At 54.1% G+C, this 27509-nt stretch overlaps 1 protein-coding gene across 2 annotated transcripts; it reads right to left on the minus strand.

Moving 5' to 3' along the window:
* Nucleotides 1–1686: 1686 nt before the first annotated feature.
* PLPP7 (phospholipid phosphatase 7 (inactive)) lies at nt 1687–27415 on the minus strand. 2 transcript variants are annotated; one of them, XM_520326.8, is made up of 3 exons: nt 27239–27411; nt 20539–23244; nt 1687–3025 (listed from the first exon to the last, which is right to left on the minus strand). In XM_520326.8, exons 2-3 carry the CDS (start codon nt 20987–20989, stop codon nt 2661–2663), a joined length of 816 nt encoding a protein of 271 aa, XP_520326.3. In that variant the 5' UTR covers nt 20990–23244; nt 27239–27411; the 3' UTR covers nt 1687–2660. The 2 variants fall into 2 exon arrangements, with proteins under 2 accessions (XP_520326.3, XP_054515166.1); XM_054659191.2 differs by lacking the exon at nt 1687–3025 and adding an exon at nt 18117–19876 and having other exon boundaries at nt 27239–27415.
* Nucleotides 27416–27509: the final 94 nt, after the last annotated feature.

Genomic DNA, 27509 nt, shown 5'->3' on the forward strand with positions numbered 1-27509 from the left:
AGGAAGTGCTGGCATTGTCCTGAGCCAGCACCGGCTGCCGGTGCCATCGCACAGGATGTGGCTCCCAGGCAGCACGCCGACTGCCTTCTGGGAGCCTCTCCCCTTCACGGTGCGCCAGGCGCTCTTGGGGCTCCACCGTCCCCTCCAAGCTTTAGAGGATTTGCCCAGAGCCCTCCATCCTTCAGCAACCCCTCCTTATCCTAAAGACTCCAGAGACCACCCAGCTAGGAGGGGAAGATGTGTTCCTCCCCCAAAAGTGTCCTGTGGGTTACGGACTGAATTGGGTTCTCCCAGAAAGAGATGCTGAAGCTCTAATTCCCAGTGTCTATGGATGTGATCTTCTTTGGAAACAGGGTCTTTGTAGATGTGACTAAGATGTGGGGGCTGGGCATAGTGGCTCACGCCTGTAATCCCAGCACTTTAGGAGGCTGAGGTGAAAGGATCACCTGAGGTCAGGAGTTCGAGACCAGCCTGGCCAACATGATGAAACCTCATCTCTACTAAAAATACAAAAAAGTTAGCCGGGCATGGTGGCACGTGCCTGTAATCCCAGCTACTCAGGAGGCTGAGGCAGGAGAATCCCTTGAACCCAGGAGGCGGAGGTTGCAGTGAGCCAAGATTGCGCCACTGCACTCCAGCCTGGACAACAAGAGCAAAACTCCATCTCAAAAAAAAAAAAAAAAAAAAAAGATGTGGGTTAAGATGAAGTTATACTAGAGTAGGATGGACTGTAAGCCAGTATAACTGTTATTCTTATAGGAAGGGGATCACAGACAGTGACAGGAAGACAGACGCAGACACAGGGAGAAGGCCACGTGGAAACAGAGGCAGAGAGTGGCGGGATGCGGCCGAGAACCAGGCAAACTGGCTCCCACCTCACTGTGCTGCCTCTTGGCTGGGCAACCTTGGGCAAGTCTCAGGCCTCAATTTTCCCATCTATGGAATGGGCATGTCGATCACCTCACATCAGAGGGCTATTGAGAGCTGCAGACGAGCGCTCACACTCAAAGTGTGGTTCGGGGAGCTCCGGGTGTCCCCAAGCCTCCTGCCGATCTGTGATAGGACCTGGGGGCTCTTGCCTCCTGGCCCTCACCCCTTTCCTCCCTCTGCCTAGAACATTCTTCCCCTCCTTCCTGGCTCCCTCCACCCATTCCCTCCATCTGGGCTCAGACTTCCCCCTTCTGGGACCTATGCGTTGACGCCCCAAGGCTGGGCTCCAGGGCCTTTTCTCTGAGCCCTCACTGCCCTGCACATCCCTCGCGGCAGCTCTCTTAGGCTTGGCTGTGTTTCACTGGTCACTTGCCTACTTCCTGGTGGACGAGGATCAGGTTAGCCAGGAGTCGGGGCTGAGGGCTTGGGAAGGCCTGAGGCTGAAGTGAGAGAGGGTCTCTGGTCCATCAGCATCACAGTGAGGGCCTCTCAAACGGTCCCTGCCCAGGCCCCAGGTAGCAGCCAGCACAGGGCCTGGGGGCTGAGGGAGTACCAGGCAGCTACCCCAGGGCAAAGGGACTGGCCAGCCTGGTAAAGTCCAGGAGCAGGCCAGCTATGCCCAGAGCCCCCGATCCCTGGCATCATGGCACTGTCTAGGGCCGAAGAATTACCCCACCCCTCCGCCCGTTCCATGCTAATAAGGCGAATGCATCCGGAGCAATTGAATTGCACGAGGAAAAAGCCACACGGGAGAGGGCCATTTGCATGTCATCTGTATTGTCACATGAAATGCACATCCAAAACGGGTGACTTGGAAACGACCTATTAGGTCACACGGAGTCCGGCCCCTGGGGGCCAAAGCCTCATCGATGCCCACGGGTGGTGGCCAGCGCTTTCCTCGGGCTGTGGCGCGTGCACCCGGCCTCCCCAGCGGAGAGTCAGCTCACACCCCAGGCCCTTTAGCTCTCTGGCAGCAGCTCCCAAAACGCACTTGAGGAACCAATGATTCCTTGGGGGTTAATAGCTGTTCCCCAAGAAAAGCGTTCTGTGGTCAAATAAGTTTAGAAAACATGGGTTAAAGAAGGTTTAGCAAGAAGCTTTTCTACAGGGCTTGTCAGAGCCTTTACGGCAATAACGGCCTTTGTGAATGTCCAACTTGGGGACAGAGTGTGCAGCACTTCCGAAAGTTATTGAACCACAAAACCCCTTTCCCCCAAAAGCATCTCGCAGGCTGGTGTCCCATGGGCACCCGTTGGAAAGTGCTGCCCTAAGCTGTCGATGACCATTAATGGCAATGGCACCTGCATCAGGCAGTAGGTTGGGGGCATTTTGGCAGGCGTCGTGCTGTGGCGTGATGGGCACAGCCAAGAACTCAACAGTCATGATGATGAAAGGACAAGACAAGACTCAGCCCCTCCCACCATCCTGATTTTTGCTGTTCCCAGAGCAGAAGCTAAATAGGGCTGTCCCCATGGGTGGGTCCTGGCTGCCTAGAGAGGAGACTTGGAGTCCAAGCAAAGGGGCAAGAGACCTGGCACTGCCAAACACGCTTGTCTCCGGGAGGGGTGGCCTGGGTTCGCCAGCCTCCAGCCAGGAGGGGAAGATGTGGTGGGGGTGGCCGCTGTGACTCCTGACAGCTCTGTTCCACCCACGCCCGCCACCTCGCCACCCCCTGCCCCTTCTCTAGGGCCAGCCCTGCCCCCAGAGGCTTGTGTGGGCCGGCGGGCGCTTCACCAGGCAGAGATGAGCATCTGGCAGGTGCTGGAGGGCATCCAGACCAGCTCCACCAGGCGGAACTGGAGGTAGCCGATGACAAAGCCGGAGAGGACATCCGTGACGTGGTGGCGGCCGATCATCACGCGGGACAGGCCCACGCAGAGGGCCCAGAGCACCAGCAGCACGCGCAGGGGCACCGCCAGCACCAGGTGGCTGAGGAAGAACTTGGACACCATGGCGGCGCGGCTGGCGTGCCCGGCCGGGAAGGCGTAGATGTCCATGGTGAGGTAGTCCAGGAGGCTGGGGCTCGTCTCGTACGGGCCGCGCCGCTTGATGAGCTTCTGCACGCCGGCCACCGTCATGATGTCCAGGAGCAGGGCTGTTGGGGGGAGACAGAGGCCCCTGGACCATCAGGGCCACCAGCCAGGCCCAGGCCCTGGCCCCCCACATTTTCCCCACCTCGCCTCCCCTTTCTGCTCCTCACTCAGGCCACTCAGCCACGCTGACCCCCAGGCAGGGTCCCCTCTCAGGCCGTTGCCTTTGCTGTCTCCCCTGCCTGGCACGTCCTGCCTTCCTGTAGCTACTTCCTTTAGCGGAGAAGCCTTCCCTGACCACGCTGTTTGTAAAAAGCCCCCACCACACTGTCTCCCCTCACCGTGTTTAATTTTTTCATACAGCTTTTCTCATGCCCTGACATAATACGCATTTTATTTCTTTGGGTTTTTGTTTGTTTGTTTGTTTGTTTTTTTGAGACAGAGTTTCACTTTGTCGACCAGGCTGGAGTGCAGAGGTGAGATCTTGGCTCACTGGAACCTCCGCCTCCCGGATTCAAGCGATTCTCCTGCCTCGGCCTCCTGAGTAGCTGGGATTACAGGCACCCACCACCACGTCCAGCTAATTTTTGTACTTTCAGTAGAGATGGGGCTTTGCCATGTTGGACAGACTGGTCTCAAACTCCTGACCTCAGGTGATCCACCTGCCTCAGCCTCCCATTGTGCTGGGATTACAGGTATGAGCCACCGCGCCCGGCCCCTTTTCCTTTTTTTTTTTTTTTTTTTGATACAGGGTCTTGCTCTATTGCCCAGGCTGTAGTGCAGTGGCCTGATCTTGGCTCACTGCAACCTCCACCTCCTGGGTTCAAGGGATTCTCATACTTCAGCCTCCCGAGTAGCTGGGATTACAGGTGCACACTACCATGCTTGGCTAATTTTTTGTATTTTTGGTAGAGATGGGGTTTCGCCATGTTGGCCAGGCTGGTCTCCAACTCCTGGCCTCAGGTGACCTGCCCGCCTCAGCCTCCCCAAGTGTTCACCCATTACAGGCGTGAACCACTATGCCCAGCCCCATTCCCATTTTTCAAAAATTGAAGCAAAATTTACATCTTGTACAGTGAACCATTTTAGAGTGCACGCTTCAGCGGCATTCAGCACATCACAATGTCGGCAGCCACCTCCTCTCTCTGATTTCAAAACATTTCATCATCCCAAAAGAACGCCCCGTACCCACGAAGCAGCCACTCCCCATCCCCTTCTCTCCAGCCCCTGGGACACCACCAATCTGCTTTCCTCTAGAGGATTTGCCTCCTCTAGACACTCCATGTAAATGGAATCAGACAGCATGTGGCCTTTTGTGTCTGCCTTCCTTTCCTTAGCATAATGTTTCCAGCATCCACCCACGTGGCAGCACTTCATTCCTTTTCATGGCCGAATAATATTCCACTATATGGATGGACCACTATTTGTTCATCTTCTCTTTCTTTTTTTTTTTTTGAGATGGAGTCTCGTTCTGTTGCCCAGGCTGGAGTGTGGTGGCATGATCTCGGCTCACTGCAACCTCCACCTCCCAGGTTCACGTGATTTTCGTGCCTCAGCCTCCTGAGTAGCTGGGATTACAGGCCCACGCTGCCTCGCCTGGCTAATTTTTGTATTTTTAGTAGAGACGGGGTTTTGCCATGTTGGCCAGGCTGGTCTCAAACTCCTGACCTCAAGTGATCCGCTTGCCTTGGCCTCCCAAAGTGCTGGGATTACAGATATGAGCCACCGCGCCGGCCTCTTTATTTTATTTGATTTTTTTGAGACAGAGTCTCGCTCAGTCATCCAGGCTGGAGTGCAGTGGTGCCATCTCGGCTCACTGCAAGCTCCGCCTCCTGGGTTCACGCCATTCTCCTGCCTCAGCCTCCCGAGTAGCTGGGACTACAGGCGCCTGCCACTACGCCTGGCTAATTTTTTGTATTTTTAGTAGAGATGGGGTTTCATCGTGTTAGCCAGGATGGTCTCGATCTCCTGACCTCGTGATCCGCCCGTCTTGGCCTCCCAAAGTGCTGGGATTACAGGCGTGAGCCACTGCGCCCAGTGTTTTTTTTTTTAAGAGACGGATGTCTCTGGCTGGGCACGGTGGGTCACACTTATAATCCCAGCACTTTGGGAGGCTGAGGTGAGCATATTGCTTGAGCCCAGGAGTCCGAGACTAGCCTGGGCAACATGGCAAAACCCTGCTTGTACAAAAAATACAAAAATTAGACATGTGTGATGGCACACACCTGTAGTTCCAGCTATCAGGAGGCTGAGGTGGGAGGATTGCTTAAGCCCAGGAGTCTGAGACCAGCATGGGCAACATGGCAAAACCCCATCTCTACAAAAAAATACAAAAATTAGCTGAGTGTGGTGGTGCACGCCTCTCATCCCAGCTACCCAGGAGGCTAAGGTGACAGAGTGAGACCCTGTCTTAAAGAGAGAGAGAGAGAGAAACAGAGAGACAGAGATGGTGTCTCTTTCTGTTGCCCAGGCTGGAGTGTAGTGGTGCAATCATAACTCACTGTAACTTTGAATTCCTGGGCTTGAGAGATCCTCCTCCCTCAGTCTCCTGAGCCACCGAGACTACAAGTGTGCCACCACGCCCAGCTAATTAAAAAAAAATTTTTTTTTACAGATGGGCATCCCACTTTGCTGCCTAAGATGGTCTCAAACTCCTGGCTTCAAGCTATCTTCCTACCTCAGCCTCCCAAAGTGCTGGGATTCCAGGCGTGAGCCACTGTGCCCGGCCACAATTTGTTTATCCATTCATCTATTGATGGCTATCGAGTTGTTTGCGCCTTTCGGCTGCCGTGACTCACGCTGCTATGCACGTATGTGCAAGTGTTTGCCGAGTGCCTGTTTTCAGTTCTTTTGGTAGATCCCTAGGACTGGAGTCGCTGGTTGGTAATGACAGTAACTCTGTGTGTGACTCTTTGAGGAACCCCACTGTTTTCCCCAGCAACTGCGCTGTGTCATTCCCCCCTTTACAGAGGACAAGATGAACCCCTGGAGCTCTGAGCACTCACACCTGAGGCTCTTGCTTTCTGGAATGTTCCACTCTTTCCCAACCCACCACCTCAGGGACCTGCCCCGGCCTTCCAGACAGCTCAGGCCCTGAATGGTTCAGTCTCAACATCTGGCCCTCAACATCTGGCCCTCTGTTTCGTGGCTTTTCCCCCGCAGTCACTGAGGCATCTGTTGGGAGGTGAGGGTTCGCTGTCTGCGGCATGAAGTCATCACTTCGTGGAGGCAGGGGCTGTGCCTGTTTGTTCATAGGTTTTTTTCCCCTGGGGCTAGAAACAGAGGCACAGTCTCCAAACGTAGTTGAGTTACTGGCCTGAGGCTCATAACCAGCGAGGTGGGCTCTTTCCTTCCTTTTCTTTTTCTTTATTTTTTTGAGACAGAGTCTCTGTCACCCAGGCTGGAGTACTGCAGCATGATCTTGGCTCACTGCAATCTCCGCCTTCCGGGTTCAAGTGATTCTCCTGCCTCAGCCTCCCGAGTAGCTGGGACAACAGGTACCTGACACCACGGCTGGCTAATTTCTGTATTTTTAGTAGAGACGGGGTTTTGCCATGTTGGCCAGGCTGGTCTCGAACTCCTGACCTCAAGGGATCTGCCCACCTCCGCCTCCCAAAAAGTGCTGGGATTCCAGGCGTGAGCCACTGCGCCTGGCCTTTCTTTCCCCATTTTGGAAACACAGGGGAGACCTGGATCTCCATCGTGTCTCTGCCACACCCTGCTGTGTGGCCTTGGGGGGCTGCTGTGCCTTTCTGTGCCGAGAGAGGAAGGCACCATGCCAGGACCCCAGTTTCACCCAGCTGATCTGAGTGGCACCCAGATCGCCAATGTGGGGGTTCCAGGTCAACCCTCCGCACCCTTAGAAAGGCCCTTGGAGCTCACACCCTCTGACCTGGGGGTGGGGGTGGCATCGGCAGGCCAGACAGCACCCCCAGGGCAGGTACAGAGTCAGCAGGGAGCCCGTGCCCCTGCCCCCTGTGCTTCCCCATCTCAGGTGACCTTGGGGACCCCAGTGAGGTCACAGCTCCTGCAAGCCCTGCCTCACGGACAGTGAAGACAACACCCACAGTGTAGTGTGGTGGCAAAGCTCACAGGCATCACAGCCAGAGACCCAGCTGTGAGCTCCAGCCCTGGAGCCTCCCAGCTGTGTGACCTCAGGCAAACCACCTAACTTTCCTCACCTGTGAGACGAAGCTCAGGGACACCCACCTCCCAGAGGGGGCCAGGCACCATGCCTGCAGGCAGGTTGCTGACTGCAGGGTGACAAGGTTTCACTGGGACAGAGGGGTTTCCTAGGACACAAGACATTCAGTGCTAAAGCAGGGAAGTCGCAGCAAATGATTGAGTTGGTCCCCCAAACGCCTGGCCCACCAGGAGGGCTGGATAAAGGTGGGGGGTTATGACTCAATGACAGTTCAGTGCAGCCAGATGCTGGGAGCTTTCCTAGAAAACTTTTCAGTATTTATCGGAATGTTCAGCTCTTGGCAGAAATGGAAAAAAAGTAAAAAAAAAAAAAAAAAAAAAGACACAGAAGACGCTATTCACTGCAGAACATTTACAAAACAGAAAACAAAAGTTAGAGTTTAAATCACCTGTAATCCTGCCCCTCAGAGGTAGTCATTGTTCCAGACCTTTCCATCCACTTATAGAGCACAGCTTTTTTTTTTTTTTTTTTTTTTTTAAGACAGAGTTTCACTCTTGTTGCCCAGGCTGGAGTGCAATGGTGTGATCTCGGCTCACCACAACCTCCGCTTCCCAGGTTCAAGCGATTCTCCTGCCTCAGCCTCCCGAGTAGCTGGGATTACAAGTGTGTGCTACCACGCCCAGCTAATTTTTCTATTTTTAGTAGAGATGGAGTTTCTCCATGTTGGTCAGGCTGGTCTTGAACTCCCGACCTCAGGTGATCCGCGCACCTCGGCCTCCCAAAGTGCTGGGATTACAGGTGTGAGCCACCGTGCCCGGCCTTTGGAGCATAGATTTAATAAAGCTTGTAACATGGTTTGCATATGTTGTTCTGCTGCCTGCTTTTGAAAGTCTTGCACCATCACATACCCCCGATCCCCTTGCTGCAGGTTGTGAGGCACTGTGGTGCACCTAACTGTCCATGCCAGGCAGTTAGACTGTTCCAGATCACGCAGTCCTCCCTGGAGGACTAGAACTTCAGGGCTTCCCCTTTTCCTGCCCACTTCAGGGTTGCTGCTTGTAGTCTGGTCTCTCTGTTTGGGGTTTGAATCGTGGCATCTCCTGGCCCCTCTCATTAGCCACAGGGCTGGCTGAGAGCCTTGCACCCTGGAAGTGCCTGGCCAGCACAGGAGGGGGCTGAGCAGGTGCACAGAGGAGCTGGCTGGCCCAAGGAGGGCGGGGCCTGAAGGCCTCGAGAAAACCTTGCTCTACCCTTGCCTGCCAATTTCACGGCAGCTGTTCCCCTGGGCTGGGTCTTCCCAGGAGGTGGCAGGGGAGGCGTGTGGCTGGCCAGCTCGTGTGCTGACCATGCCCGGGTTTCGTGCCATCTGAAGCCTGTGGGAGGTCACAGTTCCAGCAGGAGAGAGGGACTGGGGACTGCCAGGTCCCCAGGGCAGGTGGGAGAGGGAGGTAGCTGTGCTGACCTTGGCATCCCTTTGCCCCATGGAGCAGCTGAGGAAGCCAGCTTAGAGGGGCCAGCTGGTCCTCTCCAGCCCAGGGAGCCCTCTCATCTGCAAGCCCCCCCCACTTCCCCAAAAATGGCCTGGTGACAGGCTTTCTCCACCTTGCGAGGGAAGGCAGTTCATGGGGAGGGGGTTAAATCTGAAGGCTCTGGAGTCACAGGTGGGGTTCAAGTCTCGCTGGCTGGGGCTTTGAGGAGGGGTCCTGGTGCTTCTGGCCGAGGGGTCGACCCTGCTAATTAAGAACAAGTTCTGGCTAGGCGCAGTGGCTCACGCCTGTAATCCCAGCACTTTGGGAGGCCGAGGTGGACGGAGCGCCTGAGGTCAGGAGTTCGAGACCAGCCTGGCCAACATGGTGAAACCCCGTCTCTACTAAAAATACAAAAAAATTAGCTGGGCATGGTGGCGGGCGCCTGTAGTCCCAGCTACTTGGGAGGCTGAGGCAGGAGAATCACTTGAACCCGGGAGGCGGAGGTTGCAGCGAGCCAAGATTGTGCCACTGCACTCCAGCCTGGGCGACAGGGCGAGACTCCGTCTCAAAAAAAAAAAAAAAAAAGAACAAGTTCCTTCCCCTCTCAGGGCCTTGGTCTACTCACCCATAGCAAGGGTGGTCCCAGGAGGAAATGAGCCAATGAACCGGGGAGGAGTGTGGTGGCTGACAGCATACTGCTGCCATTACACTGCCTGTGAGTCCTAGCCCCGCCTGGCCCGGGAAGCTGTGGGAGGCTCTGGTCCTGGAGGCTGGGGCACCGTGCAGGAGCATCAGCGAAGGCTTTTTTTCCTAAGGTCCCACCAGGGTCAAAATTGTCTGGCTCAGGTTCCAAGACCTCCACCATGTCAAGACAAGTAAGAGAGGCCAGGCCAAGCAAGGCCTCCTGGTGGTGGTGGTTGGTGACTGGTGGCCAGCCAGGGTCTGGGTGCCTGAAGAGCTGCCAGAATCTGGGGTAGGGGGTGGTTCATGCAGACTGGGACTGGGCTCCATGGTAGGCTGAAATATGACACCAGCCACTGGAAGGCATGGGCCATCTGTCCTACTGGTGACCAGGTCTTTAGGTTGAAAACCAGGACTCAGCAGCTGATGGGTTCAAAATCTGCCTTTTGAGGCCAGCGCGGTGGCTCATGCCCATAATCCCAGCACTCTGGGAGGCCGAGGTGGGTGGATCACCTGAGGTCAGGAGTTCGAGACCAGCCTGGCCAACATGGAGAAAACCCATCTCTACTAAAAAAACAAAAATTAGCCAGATATGGTGGCAGGCACCTGTAGTCCCAGCTACTTGGGAGTCTGAGGCAGGACAATTGCTTGAATCTGGGAGATGGACGTTGCAGTGAGCTGAGATGGCACCACTGCATTCCAACCTGGGTGACAGAGCGGGACTCTGTCTCAAAATAAATAAATAAATAAATAAATAAACAAAATCTGCCTTTCGAGCACAGGGCCCTAATGGACAGCTGCTGTGGTCAAGGAAAAAGTGGGGAGGAAAGGCTGACTTTACTAAGTCACCCGGGGGGTACACTGGGCCCAGCACCTCAACTCTGATGGGGTGGCCAAAGGCAAGGAGGGCTGGGTGCCTCGACCTCCCCACATGCCCCAGCTCTCTGCATGGGCTGTCAGGATCCATAGGCCAAGAACTAAGCTAGACCCACACCTTCCCTTTTTTTTTTTTTTTTTTTTTTTTCTGTTTTTGAGACAGTGTCTCCCTCTGTTGCCCAGGCTGGAGTACAGTGGTGCAAACATGGTTCCTTGCAGCCTTGAACTTTTGGGCTCAAATGATCCTCCTGCCTCAGCCTCCCATGTAGGTGGGACCACAGGCACAGGCCACAACTGGCTAATTTTTTTATTTTTTGTAGAGACAGTATCTCAGTTTGTTGCCCAAGCTGGTCTTGAACTCCTGAGCTCAAGTGATCCTCCCACCTCAGCCTCCTAAAGTGCTGAGATTACAGGTGTGAGCCACTGTGCCTGGCTCCTTTCAAATCTCTAGCAGCAAAACATTATTTTTCCCAATGAAAGCATACAGACTCGGTGTAGGAAACAGAGTAGCTGGGACTAAATAAATAAAATAAAATAAAAAGATGATAGGCCATGAGGGCTCTCCCCTTATGAATGGATGAATGCAGGTATCAAGGGTGGTTCCTGACGAAACGGTGAGTGTGGTCACCTCCTGCCCTCCCAGGCATGTGCTCCCTTGCACGTGATGCAGAAGGCAACAGGGAGCAAGAAGGCCCTCACCAGATGCGGCCCCTCAGCCGTGGACTTCCCAGCCTCCAGAACCATGAGCCAAATTCACTTCTATTCTTTATAAATCAGTGTGTGGTATTCTGTTACAGCAGCACAAAATGGACTAAGACGCCCCACAGCTGGGCTTTTGGGAAGCTGTGGCTATTTCGGGCTGGTTCCCTCTCTTCAGGCCATAATGAGGGGGAGGCTCTGCTCCTTTTCTGCCCTGGGCCCTGTGGGGACCATAGGGCCCAGCCTGGCTGTCCAGCCGGGTTGACCCACCTAGCCTGTGCCTGGTTCATTCACTTTTCCACCCTTTCTTGGGCACCACCGGTTCTTGGGTATTTCAGGCATGTGTCAGGCCTGGCACTGTGAACGAGGCTGGCAGGGTCTCCTGTGGCCAAACGGGACGGTGGGCAGTAAGCACATAGTGACACTGAGCGTTACTCTATCACAGGTGTGACGGGGTGCATGGCTTTTCGCCCTCACCATGCCGCAGCCGTCTGGCCGGGAGGGTTGTGAATGGAAGAGGCAGTGGCCCGCCTACCACCCTCAGACCACAGGGCAGCTCTCCAACAGAGCCATAGTCTCCCCTGGGCCTCCCACCCCATTCTGCCCTTTCCTGCTGCCCCTGCAGGGCCTCTCTCCCTCCTCCAGCACAACCAGGCCTTGAGTGACTGTGATTCTGACACTGTGAGCGCATCCTCTGGTGCCCAGAAATAGAAGCAAATGGCGCCATCACTCAAGGCTGATTCCGCCCACGTGGCCCTGTCCAGTCGACCGACCTACATCCTCTTCTTGACTCAAGGAGGGCAAGGAGACCCCTGTGAGGGGAAAGGTCCGCCCAGCAGGAGGCTCAGGGGCAAGAGCCAGGGAGCTGGTGGGAGCTGCACTGCCCTGGACCTGCTATGTGCACGTTTCAGGGAGGTCACTCAGCCTCTGCTGGCCTCCACTCACCAGGATCACCCAGGGTGCACTCAGGCTCCAGAAAGAGACCGGCTTCAAGGTTGGCCACTTGTGGACAGCATAACCTCGGTGTGTCTATCCCCCAGAGCTCCCTGCCATGGATACGCTGGGATGCCAAGGGGCCTGCTCTGATGCTTGTGTGTAGCAGACACTCGGTAATGGACCCCCGGGACCATGTCAGAGGACACCAGGGCTTGGCTCCACCACCCCTCATGCTCTTCCATCCCAACCAGCTCCACTCTCAGCTCTTTGCACAGGGTTGGGGCCTGAATGTCTGAACCCCCCATGCAGGAAGCACAGCTGTCCCCGGGGCCCTGCTGTCCTAGAGGCTTCCCGGCCCTCAGAGGGCAACAAGAACCCACCTCGAGGCCCACCCTTCTCCCCTAGCCCAGGTCCCTCGGGGTTGATGGTGGCCGGGGAACCAGAGTGCTGGAGGCTCCCAGAGGCCAGGCAGGAGCCAGGGCTTTCTTGGAAAAGAGCTGCTGCCATCCTGGAAGATTTGGAATCATCTCCTCCTGAGGCCTCTGAAAATCAGAACATCACTTGTCTGCCAGCAGCTATGTGCACTGTGGGAAGAGGGGCAGCTGGGGTGACCTAGTGTGGCCCTTTGTGGCTTTGGGCTGCTTTCCCCCTGAGGACGCACTCTGTGGGAACAGCTCAGAGCAAGGTAGGGTCTCTGGGGAGTTGGGGCTAGTGGGGTAGGGGTGGGAGGTGAAGGTTGTGGGCTCAGCTGTTCTAAAGCAAGGAACAAGGACGGGGCTTCTGGGATGCCCTGCAGGCTGTGAAGGGCTGGGTTTGTGGGCAGATGTCTCTCTCCGGCTGGGTTGGGAGGAGGGGTCCCAGTGCTCCTGGGCTGGGAAGTCAATCCTGCTTCTCATCCCCCATTCTGGCTTCCGGAAGGTTGGGAGCCAGCCATATACTGCCCAGGGGGTGTGTAAATCGGTCTGAACTTCCCGAAGGGCATTTGGCTTCGGAATCAGAACTCTCCTCCACGTGTCTCCCTTGGACTCAGCTCTTCCCTTTGCAGGAATATCTCCTTGGGAAATCGTTAGGGATGTGGGCCATGATTCATGGCCCGGGATGTTCACTGCAGCATTGTTTATAACACCGAAAAATGTGAAACGACCCAGCGCCCTTCAAGAGACAGACAGGACAAACTGTGGCCTAATCTAGACACCAGAGCATGCTGTGGCCACTGCAGATGATAAGGCCCATGTATATTTATAGCCCAACTATATCAGAAAGCCATGGGGTATGTTAAGTGGAAAAGGCCACTTATAAAATAGGATTTCCAGTAGGATGCCATCTTCATAAAATAAGATATGTATGTAAGCAAACGTGCTTATACAGAGAAAAAAATCTAGAAGTTACTGCTCTAAATGCTAACAATGCTTCTTGCTGGGCAAGAGGATTGGGGTGATTTTTACTGACTTTTTGTAATTCTGCACTTTAAAATCTTTCTTGCCACAAGCACGCATTATTTGTGCACATTTTTAAAAAGTTATTTTTACAGGCTAGGCACAGTGGCTCACGCCTGTAATCCCAGCACTTTGGGAGGCGGTGGCAGGCGGATAGCTTGAGCTCAGGAGTTCGAGACCAGCCTGGCCAACACGGTGAAACCCCGTCTCTACTAAAAACACAAAAATTAGCCAGGTGTGGTGGCAGGCACCTGTAATCCCAGCTACCCAGGAGGCTGAGGCAGGAGAATCACTTGAACTTGGGGGGCAGAGGTTGCAGTGAGCTGAGGTCGCGCCACTGCCCTCCAGCCTGGGTGACGGAGCAAGACTCTCTCTAGAAAAAAAAAAAAAAAAAAAAAAAAAAAAAAAAAAGACTCCACCTGCTAAAGCCAGCTCTCCCTATCTTTGAAGACCAGTGGCGTGCAAAGCACTCAGGATCATCAATAGAAAGACTGATGGCGCTGGTTATTCACTCTGCTGAGCACCAGGCCCTGCTAGGAGCAGGTCCCAGGGACATGAAATCACTAGCTGTGCTGGTGGGCAATGCTGATCCAGAACCTGCCTACTGGCACCACAAACTATTGCATTTCTCTTGCATCCGCTGTGTGGACAGCTGCCAGGGCAGTGTATTAAGGGGCCCTGACCTGGCCTGGGGGTGGCCAAAGGCCCCCCCCGAGGGACTGACTGTTGCACTGAGGCCCACTGAGATGCTGAGAAAGGAGGCTGGGGAGGGAACCCCTCTACTTCCGAGGAGGTAGCATGTGCGGTTTCCCACAGGAGGGTATCTGAGTGAAGATTTGGGATCAGCCTAAATATCCCTCAGTTAGGAACAGGCTAGACAAGCCTCGTGGAGAGGCTGTCACCTAAATTGTCCCTGAGAGCAAGAGCCAGAGGGCAGGGGATGGGAGAGCTGCCAGAACAGATTATCTGGAGCATCTGAACCCCTCATGCTGGTGCGAGGGACATGGAGGGTCCAGATCAGGATTCCAGGTGGGAGGGCCACAGCTGTGAGAGTGAGGCCAAACCGGGCAAAACACAGCCTGAGAAACACATCACACATTAGCATTCACACGGGGAAAAATCCAGGGGCACGTGGCCCAAGCTGCGGCAGAGGCTCTTCCTGGGAGAGGGTTTAGGGGAGAGGCTCACTTTCTTCTTGATCTAGCCTTGTAATCATTGCATTTTTTCTTACTACAAGAATGTGTAGGCTGGGCACCGTGGCTCTCGCCTGTAATCCCAGCACTTTGGGAAGCCAAGACCGGAGGATCACTTGAGGTCAAGAGTTTGAGACCAGCCTGGCCAACATGGTGAAAGCTCATCTTTGAAAAATTAGCCAGGCGTGGTGGCAGGCGCCTGTAGTCCCAGCTACTTGGGAGGCAGAGGCAGGAGAATTGCTTGAACCTGGGAGGTGGAGGTTGCAGTGAACCCAGATCGCATCACTTTACTCCAGCCTGGTGACAGAGCGAGATTCTGTCTCAAAAAACAAACAAACTAAAACCCCCAAAACAAAACAAAAAACAAACAAAAAATACCCAAAACCACACGAGATACCACCTCATACCCATTAGGATGGCTCTGATTGAAAAACCAGTTAATGAGTGTTGGCGAAGATGTGGATATATGGGAGCCCTTGGGCATTGCTGGGGGAATGTAAAATCACGCAGCCGCTGTGGGCAACAGTAGGACAGGTCCTTAAACAAGTCAACACAAAATTACCTTGTGATCCAGCAGCTCGATTCTGAGTATACAACCAAAATAACTGAAAGCAGGGGCTCAAGAAGAAGCATATACACCTGTGCGCACGGCAGCGTTACTCAGAACAGCTAAAAGGTGGAAGCAACCGAAGTGTCCATGGGTGCACGAATGGATACACGAAATGTGGTCCATCCTGTAACTGAGCATTATTCAGCCTTAGAGAGGAAGGAAATGCCGGCGCCCGCTACAGCATGGATGGACCTCGAGGATATCATGCTAAATGAAATCAGCCAGCCACAAAAGACAAATACAGTATGATTCCACTTACGTGAGGTCCCTAGAACAGTCAAATCCACAGAGACAGAGTGTAGAATGGAGGTTGCCAGGGGCTGGGGGAAGGGGAGTGGGGAGTCAGTGCTTAATGGGGACAGAGCTTCTGTGTTTTAAGATGAAAGATGAAAAGAGTTCTGGAGATGGATGGTGGTGATGGCTGCACAACAGTGTGAATGGACTCAATGCCACTGAACTGTACACTTCAAATGACTACAATGATCAATTTTGTGTGATGTATAGCTTATCAAAATAAAAAATGACATAAAAATGTAGTTTTCATAGCCAGGCATGGTGGCTCACTCCTGTAATCCCAGCACTTTGGGAAGCCGATGCAGGCGGATCATCAGGTCAACAGTTCAAGACCAGCCTGGCCAACATGGTGAAACCCCATCTCTACTAAAAATACAAAAATTAGCCAGTCGTGGTGTCGGGCACCTGTAATCCCAGCTACTCGGGAGGCTGAGGCATGAGAATCACTTGAACCAGGGAGGCAGAGGTTGCTGTGAGCCAAGATCACAGCACTGCAGTCCAGCCTGGGCGACAGAGCGAGACTCCATCTCAAAAAAAAAAAAAAAGTAGTTTTCATATTCAGGAAAATCTCAATAAAGATACTTTTTTTTTAGATGGAGTCTCACTCTGTCGCCCAGGCTGGAGTGCAGTGGTGCGATCTCAGCTCACTGCAAGCTCTGCCTCCCGGGTTCATGCCAGTGAGCCAAGATCACGCCACTGCACTCCAGCCTGGGGACAGAGTGAGATTCTGTCTCAAAGGAAAAAAAAAAGATACTTTTATAGGCCATCAGAGTGGCTCAAGCCTGTAATCCCAGCACTTTGGGAGGCCAAGGTGGGTGGATCACCTCACGCCTATAATCCCAGCAGTTTGGGAGGCCGAGGTGGGTGGATTACCTGAGGTCAGGAGTTCGAGACCAGCCTGGCCAACATAATGAAACCATGTTGGAGAATTGCTTGAACCCGGGAGGCAGAGGTTGCAGTGAGCCAAGATCTTATCACTGCACTCCAGCCGGGGCAACAGAGACAGACTGTGTCTCAAAAACAAACAAAAAGATACCTTCATAAAGGACATAGATCAAGGAACAAGAGCAGAGGCATTTACCACCACAGGACAGGCCCATGAGGAAACAAGGATGGGCTTAGTGAACTGGGATGGGCCTGGTCACTGTCACCTGTCACCTGGCTCCCTTCGGATCATCAAGCTGGGTGCTGCTCGGGAGGGAGAAGGGGACAGGTGGTCTCAAGGCATCTAGAGCTTGGAAGGTACCTGGCAGGAGGGTGGTCCTGGACTTCTGACAATGATGACAGTGATAATGATGATGATAATCATTGCTACTTAACCGTTAACCAACATCAGTAAGTGCCAAGCACTTCATGTGTGATTCATCAGGGAGATTTCCCAACAACCCATCTGACAGATGAAGAAACTGAGGCTCAGAGAGGCAAAGTCACTTGCCTGAGTTCCCACAGCAGGGCTGGGATTTGCACCCAGGTCCGGCTGCCTGTGGAGTCCAAACTTTTGCCTGCTGCTAAGGCCCCTTCTGGCTCTGAGCTTTCTAGAGTCTTGACAGTGTGCACTAGGGGAGGGGCAAGCAGGGAGGGCATGGGACTGCTTGCCAAGCAGGGAGCATGCAGAAAACTTCCCTGGGCCCAGTGGACCCCTTCCTAGGCCCCGTAGCTGCAGCTCCCATTTCCCAAGCCCCCAAGTCTGCCTCTTCAGAGCCAAGTGGAACCCAGGTCCCAAACGCAAGCTCGGAGGTCTTGCTCCCAGCCCAGAGACTGCCCCTGGGGGTTAGCTCAGTGCCACGGGGCCAGAGCGGGTGGGCAGGGCTAGGTAGGGCTCCCTCCCCCTTCAGTATGGCAGTGATGTCACCGTGTGGCATGGCACCCACCATGCCAAATGCTTTGCCAGCTCCCTTCACATCCCTGCCACATCCCCCTCAGCCCCCAGATAGGGAAACTGAAGCTCAGAGACAGGAACTGACTTGAGCATGTGCGTACAGCAAGTAAGGGTCAGAGCAGGGACCTGGACAACAGCCAGTCTGACCCCAGAGCCTGTGCTCCAGGGTCGAAGGGTGCCCTCCAAAGACAAAAGGACAGATGGAACCTGCAGCGTGCGCTCAGTGGGTGGTCTGCTTTCCCCGGGGCAGGGGACCGTGGGACCTTCCTTCCTGGCAGGTCAGACCAGAGCTGCAGGATTAGAGCCTGCCTTGGCCATTTGCTGCAATTTTCTCCCACCAAGCCGAGGGCTGGGCTGGCATCCCCACAGAGTGACCTCGGGGTCCCCAGACCCACCCGGCCTGCTCTGTGGCCTGTGCTGGATGCCTGACTTGTGCCAGGCCCTATGTCCCCATGGCCTCAATACCTGGATATGAAGACAGTCAACCTCCTCCCAGATCATTCCCCTCTGCAAAGCACACACGCTCCAGGAGTGCAGTGAACACGGGTGATACGCCTGACCTGCAGCCCCACGGTAAGCAGCAAGGAGTGGGGGGGTTTGCAGTCATGGGGACTTGGATTTACTTCCTGAACCTACCGCTTATAGCTGTGTGGTGGGCAAGTTGCTTGAGCTTTCTGAGCCTCAGTTTACTCATCTGTAAAATGGGCATATTAATATTTACCTTGAAAGGTCATCGACAGCTTTTTTACATCATAAAATACAGGCCGTTCATGCCATTGTCTTTGGTACATAATAAAGCTCAATACATGATGTTTTTAAAGATTTTTTAAAATGTCTATCACTTCTGTTCAAGGAGGAAGGCAACTCAAATCTTCGTCTTTATCCTGTGGGGCAAACAGCTTTGTGCCCATGGCAGCTGGCTGCTGGAATGAGCCTGAAGCCTTATCTTAACAAGTAGGTTGCAAATTTTTCAATGTTTGGGGCAGGGGAAATGTTCTTAAAAGCAAACATGCCTGTAAAAAAAAAAACAAATCAAAGCAGAGCTATTTTACTTGGTGATGTGAGGCAGCTTGCTTGCATACCTCCTACCACGGGGAGCTCACCCCCTTACTAGAGCATCCACTGACTGTGGGTAAGTTGAGATGCACCTCCTTTCTTTTCTGATCCTCCCCCTGCTGGAAGCTTCACACAGTCTGAGCTGGTTCCCTCTCCCTCTCCTCTGAAAACGCAAAGCAAAGCTAGAGTTGCTCCCGGTTCTGCTCCTGGCTCCATCACTGACTAGCTGCACGACCTTAGAACCATCGTCACCCCATGCCTCAATTTCCCCCTCTTTAAGTGGGGAATAATAACAGCACCAAGCTCCATGGGTTATGGTGAAGATCAGAAGTAATGATATGGTTTATGCAAAGCCCTGGAACACGGTAAGCACTCAACCAATGACATCTTCATCACCTCCCTTGTCACATGGGGAAAGAAGGTGGGAAGGAAGAGATGGGGTCAAGGGAGCAGGGTTGAGAGACAGACTGGAGTGTATGCCTTCCCACCCCATCTTCTGACAGCAGGCAACCTACCTCTCTAAATCCCAACAGTCTTCTTGAGCCACGTGGCCCTGTGTGAAACTGTGGATAATGAGAGCAGGTTCTGCCCCTGGAAGCGCCTGGCCTAGTGCCTCGGCCACTTTGCTCTGTCCCTCCCTCCCACGCCCGTGGCACAGCACCTGGAAGAGCAGAGGCCTGTGTGTCAGCTGGAGCCGGTGCAAATCTCAAGCCCTGAGGCTGGGCCAGGTTGCTTTATTTATAGGAACCTCAGTTCCCTAATCTGTAAAATGGGCATGATAATGGCACCAACCTCGTGAGACTGTTTATTCAGGAGTAAATCATAAGTTATTGTAATGTAAATAATTTAGTAATAAGAACAAGAAAACTGGCCGGGCACGGTGGCTCACGCCTATAATCCCAGCACTTTGGGAGGCCAAGGCGGGTGGATCACCTGAGGTCAGGAGTTTGAGACCAGCCTGGCCAACATGGTGAAACCCCATCTCTACTAAAAATACAAAAATTAGCTGGGTGTGGTGGTGTGCGCTTGTAATCCCAGCTACTTGGGAGGCTGAGGTAGGAGAATTGCTTGAACCCGGGAGGCGGAGGTTGTAGTGAGCTGAAGGTTGTAGTGAGCCAAGATCGCGCCACTGCACTTCAGCCTTACAGCCTGGGCGACAGAGCGAGACTCTGTCTAAAAAAAAAAAAAAAAAAAAGGAACAAGAAAACCTCGAAGGTGGCAGACCCAGCCATCTCCTGCATGAAGTATCCAATGGTTTCTGCCTCCCCGAGTCCCACCCAGAGAGCATAGAGCCTCCAGACTGAGACTAGAGCAGGGAGATACATGTTTTTATTGTTAACTTCCTCTGGAACCGATGTTCTCCGTGGTCCAACCCAATGCCCTTTTGGAAATGAGACCCCTTGTTAATGTTTACCTTGCCTGAGACCTCCACCTCACATGTCCCTCAAATGATGGCCACACTGGGAAAGACAAGGAAATCGATGCGGGCCTGGCATGGAGGGTGGAAGCTTCCTGGGGCACCTTGGGGACCTGGTGGTGTCCGAAGGGTGGGCCGGACGGGGGCTGGGCATCACCTCTGGGTGGAGGGAATGGCTTGCCTCCACATGGGCCCCACGTGGCACCTGGCACAGGGCGGTGCTAATCTGTAAGACGTTGGTGGCAAAGACTTTGCAAACAAACAAACCCACAACTGGCCCCCCGACCCCTTCTCCAGTGACTCCCCCTGGGAGGGAGCAGGGAAGAACTCCAGGGGGCTGTGAGTGGGTGGCAGTCCCAGGGGAACTCCCTGGGTCCCTAGACCCTGGGGAAGAAGCCTGGGCAGCTTTCCGGGTTCCTGAACCGAGGCGGGAGGTGCTCGTGGGGCAGCTCACGGGAACAGCCTGGCTGGGAGCTGTCAAGGAGCGAGGACCTCAGCCGTGGGGCAGGAGTCAAACAGTGACACCCCATTCCAGGATGCCCACCAGAGCCCTGACCGTCTCCCTTGAGGCCACCGCCTCTGGCCCAGCCTCCCTTCAAGCTGCCTCTGGGCAGCGGTGCCTTTTGCTGAGCAGGCCCTTCTCACAGGGCCACAATGGCCTCTGTCTTCATTTGGCATGTGGCAGGACAGCCTCGTCTATGCATCCCTGGCTGTCGCTCCCCCACGCCGGAGCCTGCCTGTTTCTGGGGCACCCTTCCTGCCTAACCTCATTAGACCATCCCAGCCGGCTTCTGAGGGCTGTGCAGGTCCCGGCCAGGGTGGGGCTGGGCAGGCCGGGCTGCCTCCCGAGGGGCCTGACAGTGAGTGGCGGGCGGCAGGCACACTCACCCAGGAGCAGATTCATGAGCACCTCCTGGCCGGCCAGTGTGCTGCTCTTCACCAGGCAGAGGATGGTGCCTCCGATCCAGGGGATGCCGTGGCCCGTGATGCCGATGAGCTTGACCATGGAGCGGGCACTGGCCCAGGACGCCGCCCGGCCAGCGCACACCCCCAGCCGCTTGGACATACAGATATCGATGGCCAGCAGGGAGTTGAAGGCGATGCCCTTGAAGGAGGGGTTCAGCTGCATGCAGTCCTCCTCTGGCAGCTGCTGTGACTGGCGTCGCTCTCTGGCCCCATCACCAGCAGGTGGGGGCTGTGCTGATGGGCCCGAGGCCTTTCTGCCTGAGCTGCGGGGCTCCGGGCCCCCCTTGGGGGGCTGGTTCAGGGACAGGAACTCAGCCCGGTTGAGGACGTTGTTGCGGTCCCGGGCACGGGCCCGGCTCTGGGAAGCTGGCATGGTGACCTCGCTCACCCCGAGAAGGCCGATGCCAGCCCGGCTCCAAGGGCCTTCTCCCCGAAGACAAGAGCTGCCCCCAGAGCCGCCACCGTGGCTGCCTCCCTGCCTTCTCCGCCGCAGCTGTTAAATATAGTGTGGAGAGTTGCACATGGCTGTTTATCTCCGCTGCCACCCAGCTCCAAGGGGACGTCAGTGCCAGCCGGGCAGCCAATCGAGCCCTCCAATGCGGGGCCTGCACCAGCAGAGCCTCCGGGAGGTGAGGAGTCCACAGCTGCGGCCTGGCTGCCTCGGGCCTGGGCTATTTAAATCGGCCAATGGCTCATCCCTGGGCTTGGGGAACTCTGGGAAATGTAGTCCTCCGGCTGCTCTGGACTCTGCAGTGGCCTTGGCCTCTGAAGGGGCAGAGGTGGGACCTGGGCTTACCCTGCTTTTACCAGCTTCCCTCTGAGCCGTCCAGACCCCTGCAAGCCAGGCCTGCCTGCCCCAGCGGCCTGGCAGCTTGGACCTGGTCCTGTAAACTGGACGGTGTTGCTCGGGCCGAGGCCTCTTTGGGCACCAGATGGAGTGAACGACGTCACTGACAGCATCATCTTGGGTCCCTGGGGCCAGGTCCAGCTCCTCCCTCTGTGACAGCATTCATTCAGCTGGCAGGTCTTTTTTTAAATCAGTCTTGAATTCAGCTTCAGCGCATCACAGTCCAATCAAACGACAATCCGTGAGCTCTGATTTCCACCGGAGGGAGGGGTCATGAGTTGGTTGGTAATGGATTGCCTCTTGGAGGTTGCCTCCACTACCTGGAACTTCGCAAAGGACGGGAGTGTGACAGCAGCTTCAGGCCACCCGTAAATAGTTTCCGAGCGCCTGGCAGTGTGTCAGCGCTGGGCGCACTGCAAAAAGCTCACAGCTCAGTGGGGATGGAAAGAAGGACACGTGTAAGTGGTCACAGGTGTGCAAAATGTGTGGCAGGATCCTAGAAGCGGGGCTCTGGGGGCTCTGGGTCTGGTCTGGGAATCAGGGACGGCTGCCCCCAGGAAGGAAGAACAAAGGGGGAGTCCCATTCGGGGAGAGCCTGCCTTGCAGGAGGCCCAGGAGGCCCGTGTGGCTGCATGGGGCCCAGGGGGCGAGAGGCTGCAAACCCAGAACGCAGACCCAGAGGGCCCAGCTGAGGATTCGGGATGTGAGGGAGGTATCCCTGCTCCCACCTGCACCACCTGTGGGAACCCGAAGTCTCCACAGCCCTTTTAGGGCTGATTGGGCCTGGGCTCAATGGGGGAAGCTGCCAATTTAAGCTGACCAGAAGAGTCAGAAGTGAGCTCCTCCGTCTCCTGATTCTCAGTGGCCAAGGCTTGTCTGCTCGCCCAGATGAAGGCAGGGGGCTGCAACTTCTCTTCCAACCATGGAGCCAGCCCACGGTGCCTCAGGCCCACCTAGAGCCTCCCAAGAACAGGAAGCTGCTCTGGGAGGGAGTGGGTGTTCCCTGGCCACGGGGGATGGGCACCCAGGCTCTGGAGTCAGACAGATGGGGCTCTGCCCTGCCATCAACCAGCTGGGAGACCTTGAGCAAGTCACTTGGCCTCCCTGGGCCTTGGTGTTTCCACCTGTCACATGGGAATGACAGTGTCCACCTCTTAGGGCTCTCGTGAGTCTGGGTGAGACAGTGTTTGTGAAATGCTGAGCTGAGTCCCTGCTGCAGAGTGAGTTAGGAATCGATTTCAGCCCTGTGGGTTAGTAATTGATTTCATTTGACAAACGAGGCACAGCCGTCTCTTTGTTTTGAGTGCCCTCTTCAGAAGGGCCCAACCCTGTGGTCTGGCCTCCACCCCATCCCTGGCAGGGATGAGGCCAGAGTCCAGGAGCCCTCAGTCTGGGGTTCCCTGCAGATGCCCTGGCTGGGTCCAGCTGGGCTGGAGCAGGCTAGACCTGCCTCATTCCCCCCTCTTCCTCTCCAGCGTGCTCCACTCAGACTGTGCGGCCATAGAGGGGATGTCGTGGCCGCGAGACGTCCTGCCATCTTGGGTGCAGCAATGATGACATGTGCTGCTTCATCCCGGACACTAGACGGCTGGAACCTGGCGCACATGGAAGTGTGCACGCCAGGCATGGATATTGAGCGTGTCAAGCTCTCTGTGTGCTGAGCTCTCTATGTGTTCAGCTTATCGACAAAGTCTAATGACAGTCCTGTAATGCAGCTGTGATATCCCCATTTACAGACGTGGAAGCTGAGGCTGAGTGGGTGAAGGCCTCGAGCCAGGAAGCTGAAAAGAGAAGGGGTCCGGCTCCTAAGTGGTCCCTATGGGGGGTGGCACGAGGGCCGCTGGACTCAGATCCCTGGACCACGGGGAACTGATCTGCTCATCTCCCCACCAAGCACTCACCCCATTCTCCCTGGGTGGCCTCAGGAGGGGCACAGGAGCCCGGCCCAGACAGGGGCTATTAATACCCAGAGGCTGTGTCAGCATTTCGTCTGGCTAGAGCTGCTGGCATGTTCTGAGAGCCACAATGGGCCTCACACTGTTGGGGCCATGGGGTCTGATTTGGCTCCTGCCCAGCAGTAGTTAAGACATAAAGTCTGGGGTAGGATGGCCCCAGGTTCAAACCCTGGCTCAGCCACCTCCAGAGTGACCCCAGGCAAGTCCTTTCGCCATTCCAAGCCCATTTTCCCCTTTGAGGGCTGGCAAGAAGATTGTGTGAAGGGCTCTTTCTGTCTGTGATGGTTTTGGGTGGCTTCCTCCAGGACCCTGAGACCTGCTCCTCTCCCTTGTATGGTGGGGTGACTCTGTTCCCATTCTCAGGTAGCTGGGAAGCAAGAGCAAGCAAGCTTGGTGGGCTAACCTGAACCACCTACTATAGCACCCAGATACAGGGAGGCAGGATGGGACCACAGACACTCCTGGTTGCCTCAACCCACAAGCCTTTATTTTTACTTTATTTTTTTAGAGACGAGGTCTCACTATATTGCCCAAGTTGGTCTCGAACTCCTGGGCTCAAGTGATCCTCCTGCCTCCTCCTCCCAAAGTGTTGGGATTACAGGCACGAGCCACTGTGCCTGGCCCCCACAAACCTTTATAAGCACCCAATATGGGCCGCACAATCCCACTTCCCAAGAGACTGAGAATTCATTCATTCATTCATTCATCCATCCATTCATTCAATGCTTTTATTGATTTCGTCCTCTCATTGATCTCGCAGTCTAGTTGGGGATACCAGGACACACATCCACAAAATAATTAGCCAATTTATAAAAGAGTATAATTTTACCAATAGCCTTATTTTTTCTTACTATCAAAGTGTATCTTACTATCAAAGTAAGATATCAATCTATACTTACTGCAATAGATTCAACACACGCGGTTGATATAGGTTTCATCCTACCACACAGTGTTAACATGAGGGTGATCAGGATATAAAGGGTTTCTTACTTGTCTCATTTCCAATTACTAAAATATTTTGCATCAACCAAGCATTACTTTATTAATTAGAAAATAATATATACTAAATAAGCTATATCTCTACATATCATATATATGCAACATACACAAAAATATGAATTTAAAAATTATTATTATTTTTTGAGAGAAGCTCTCACTCTGTCACCCAGGCTGAAATGTAGTGGCATGATCTTAGCTCACTGCAATCTCTGTCTCCCGGGTTCAAGTGATTCTTATGCCTCAGCCTCCCGAGTAGCTGGGACTACAGGTGCATGCCACCACACCCAGCTAATTTTTGTATTTTTTGGTAGAGACGGGGTTTCAACCATGTTGGCCAGGCTGGTCTTGAACTCCTGACTTCAAGTGGTCTGCTGCCTTGGCCTCCTAAAGTGCTGGGATTACAGATGTAAGCCACTGCGCCTGGCCCCAAAATATGCATTTTAAACATGTGATGACATTATACATTCTTCTGAAAAGCAACCTATCCTTTTCACTTAACGATATAAATCTGGCCATGTTTCCATGACACTCTATTATTTTTCAAAGGCTGCCTGGCATTTTGTCACATGGATGGGCCAGAATTTGTGTAACCAATCCCCTGTTATTGGACATTTCATTGTTTCCATTGTGTAACTATTCAAAAACTACTCTAGGGTGGCTGTCCTTCTGCATATATCCCTGTGCCCTAAAGCAGGATAGAAACAAGTAGTCAAGGCCGGGCGCAGTGGCTCACGCCTGTAATCCCAGCACTTTGGGAGGCTGAGGCAGGTGGATCATTTGAGGTCAGGAGTTCAGGACCAGCCTGACCAACATGGTGAATCCTGGTCTCTACTAAAAATACAAAATTAGCTGGGTGTGGTGGCTAACGCCTGTAATCCCAGCTACTTGGGAGGCTAAGGCAGGTGGATCAGGACTTTGAGACCAGCCTGGCCAATGTGGTGAAACCCTGTCTCTACTAAAAATTCAAAAATCAGCAGGGCTTGGTGGCGTGCACCTGTAATCTCAGCTACTCAGGAGGCTGAGGCAGGAGAATTGCTTGAACCCGGGAGGCAAAGGTTGCAGTGAGCCAAGATCGCGTCATTGCACTCCAGCCTGGATGACAAGAGCGAAACTCCGTCTCAATTAAAAAAAAAAAAAAGAGAAAAAAGAAACAAGTAGTCAAGGTGGGGTGGCTGGGACCATGCTGGGAGGGATCCCCATGGGATCTGGTGGGCTAGCCCAAACTACCTACTGTAGCGTCCAGACATGGGAGGCAGGATGGGGCCACAGACACTCGCGGTTGACAAGGCAAGTCCAACCACCCTCTTCCCATGTTAGAGGAACAAGCGCAGGCCCAGAGTGGTGACATCACTTGTGAGGCCACACAGCTAGCCAGGGCCAGAGCTGGGACTTAGGCAGGCCAGTCCCTCTGACTCTGAGCCTGTGAGCTGTCCTCCTGGCTACGTGTCCCACAGCTTCTCTGTTCCCTGCCTGCTTGGCCTCATCTGTCGCTCATTCACTTAATCATTCAGTTTCACTCATTCACTCACCAACACTTTTTTTTCTTTCTGAGACAGGGTCTCGCACTGTTGCCCAGGGTGGAGTGCAGTGGCATGATCTTGGCTCACTGCAACCTCCAACTCCCAGGCTTAAGTGATCCTCCCACCTCAGCCTCCCAAGTAGCTGGGACTATAGACGCATGCCGCCACGCCCGGTTAATTTTTCTGTTTTTTGTAGAAATGGAGTTTCACCATGTTGTTCAGGCTGGTCTTGCATTCATGAGCTCAAGCAATCTGCCCACCTTGGCCTCCCAAAGTGCTGGGATTACAGGCGTTGGCCACCGCACCCAGCCTTCACCAACACTTCTTGAAGCCACAATGTGCCAGGCCCCATGGACGGACCAATGAGAAGAGCAAAGATGACCTTGGTGGCCCTGTCCCCTTAGACCAGTAGACGTCCCAGGAGCCTTGCTCCACCTGGGCCTTGTTCCAAATATCGATTGCTGAGAGGTGGGCTGGGAGTGAATTGATTTGCCAGGGCCCACAGCTGGTACAAGGATTCAGACCCAAAGCTCAGCCTAAATCCCTAACCATCTGACAATACTACCTCTCTCTCACTTGACAGCAGGATTTTTCTGGCAGCTTTTGGTACCTAGAGCAGTTTGGACATTGCAGACACTTGTTTTCTGTCTTTAAGAGTTTAAGATAGTTACCATAAATACAAACATGCATATTTATCCCTGGCTTATACCTAACCCTTGCTATGCCTGTGCCAGGCTTGGAGTAAAGTTTACGCCCTACATCACCCAGTGTAACCAGCACAGACACTTCACAGACAGGGCTTTTCACGTCCTGAACACAAAGGGGAAAACAAGCTCAGAGTTGAGGGATCTAGCCAGGCCACTGCATGAACCAGCAGGGAGCCCCAAGTCAAATCTCACCCCCCACCCCTTGCCCTCTTCCCTCTTCTGCTCTCTGCTGTTTTTTTGTTTTCGTGTTTGTTTTTTTGAGACAGGGTCTCGCTCTTTCACCCAGGCTGGAATTAAGTGGCGTGATCTCAGCTCACTGTAACCTCCGCCTCCCAGGTTCAAGCGATTCTCTTGCCTCAGCCTCCCGAGTAGCTGAGACTACAGGTGTGCACCACCACGCCTGGCTAATTTTTTGTATTTTTAGTAGAGATGGGGTTTCATCATGTTGCCCAGGCTGGTCTCAAACTCCTGAGCCCAGGCAATCTGCTCGCTTTGGCCTCCCAAAGTGCTGGGATCACAGGTGTGAGCCACCACGCCCAGCCTTCTTTTTTTTTTTTAAAGCCCATATCCCTTTCGGACGCAGCATAGCCTCACCTCTTTATTCTGTGAGTGTTTGGGGTTCTGTGTCCTGCTAGGAAAAGGCTAGTCCCCCGGGGCGGGGACTGTCGTCTATTTGTTCACTGGTGGGACCCAGGTGCTCAGGCAGTGCCTGGCTCATAGTAGAAACAACTTCCAAGCCGGGCTCGAACCTGCTACACACCTGGTCATCAAAGATGGCCAGTGGGACACTGTTAGGGGACTATTGTGACACTATTGGGGGACTGACGGCAGAAAGGAAGGGGAGGGAGTGGGTGAGAAGCTCCAC

This window comes from Pan troglodytes, chromosome 11 (assembly GCF_028858775.2).
Source record: "Pan troglodytes isolate AG18354 chromosome 11, NHGRI_mPanTro3-v2.0_pri, whole genome shotgun sequence".
Lineage (NCBI taxonomy): Eukaryota > Metazoa > Chordata > Mammalia > Primates > Hominidae > Pan > Pan troglodytes.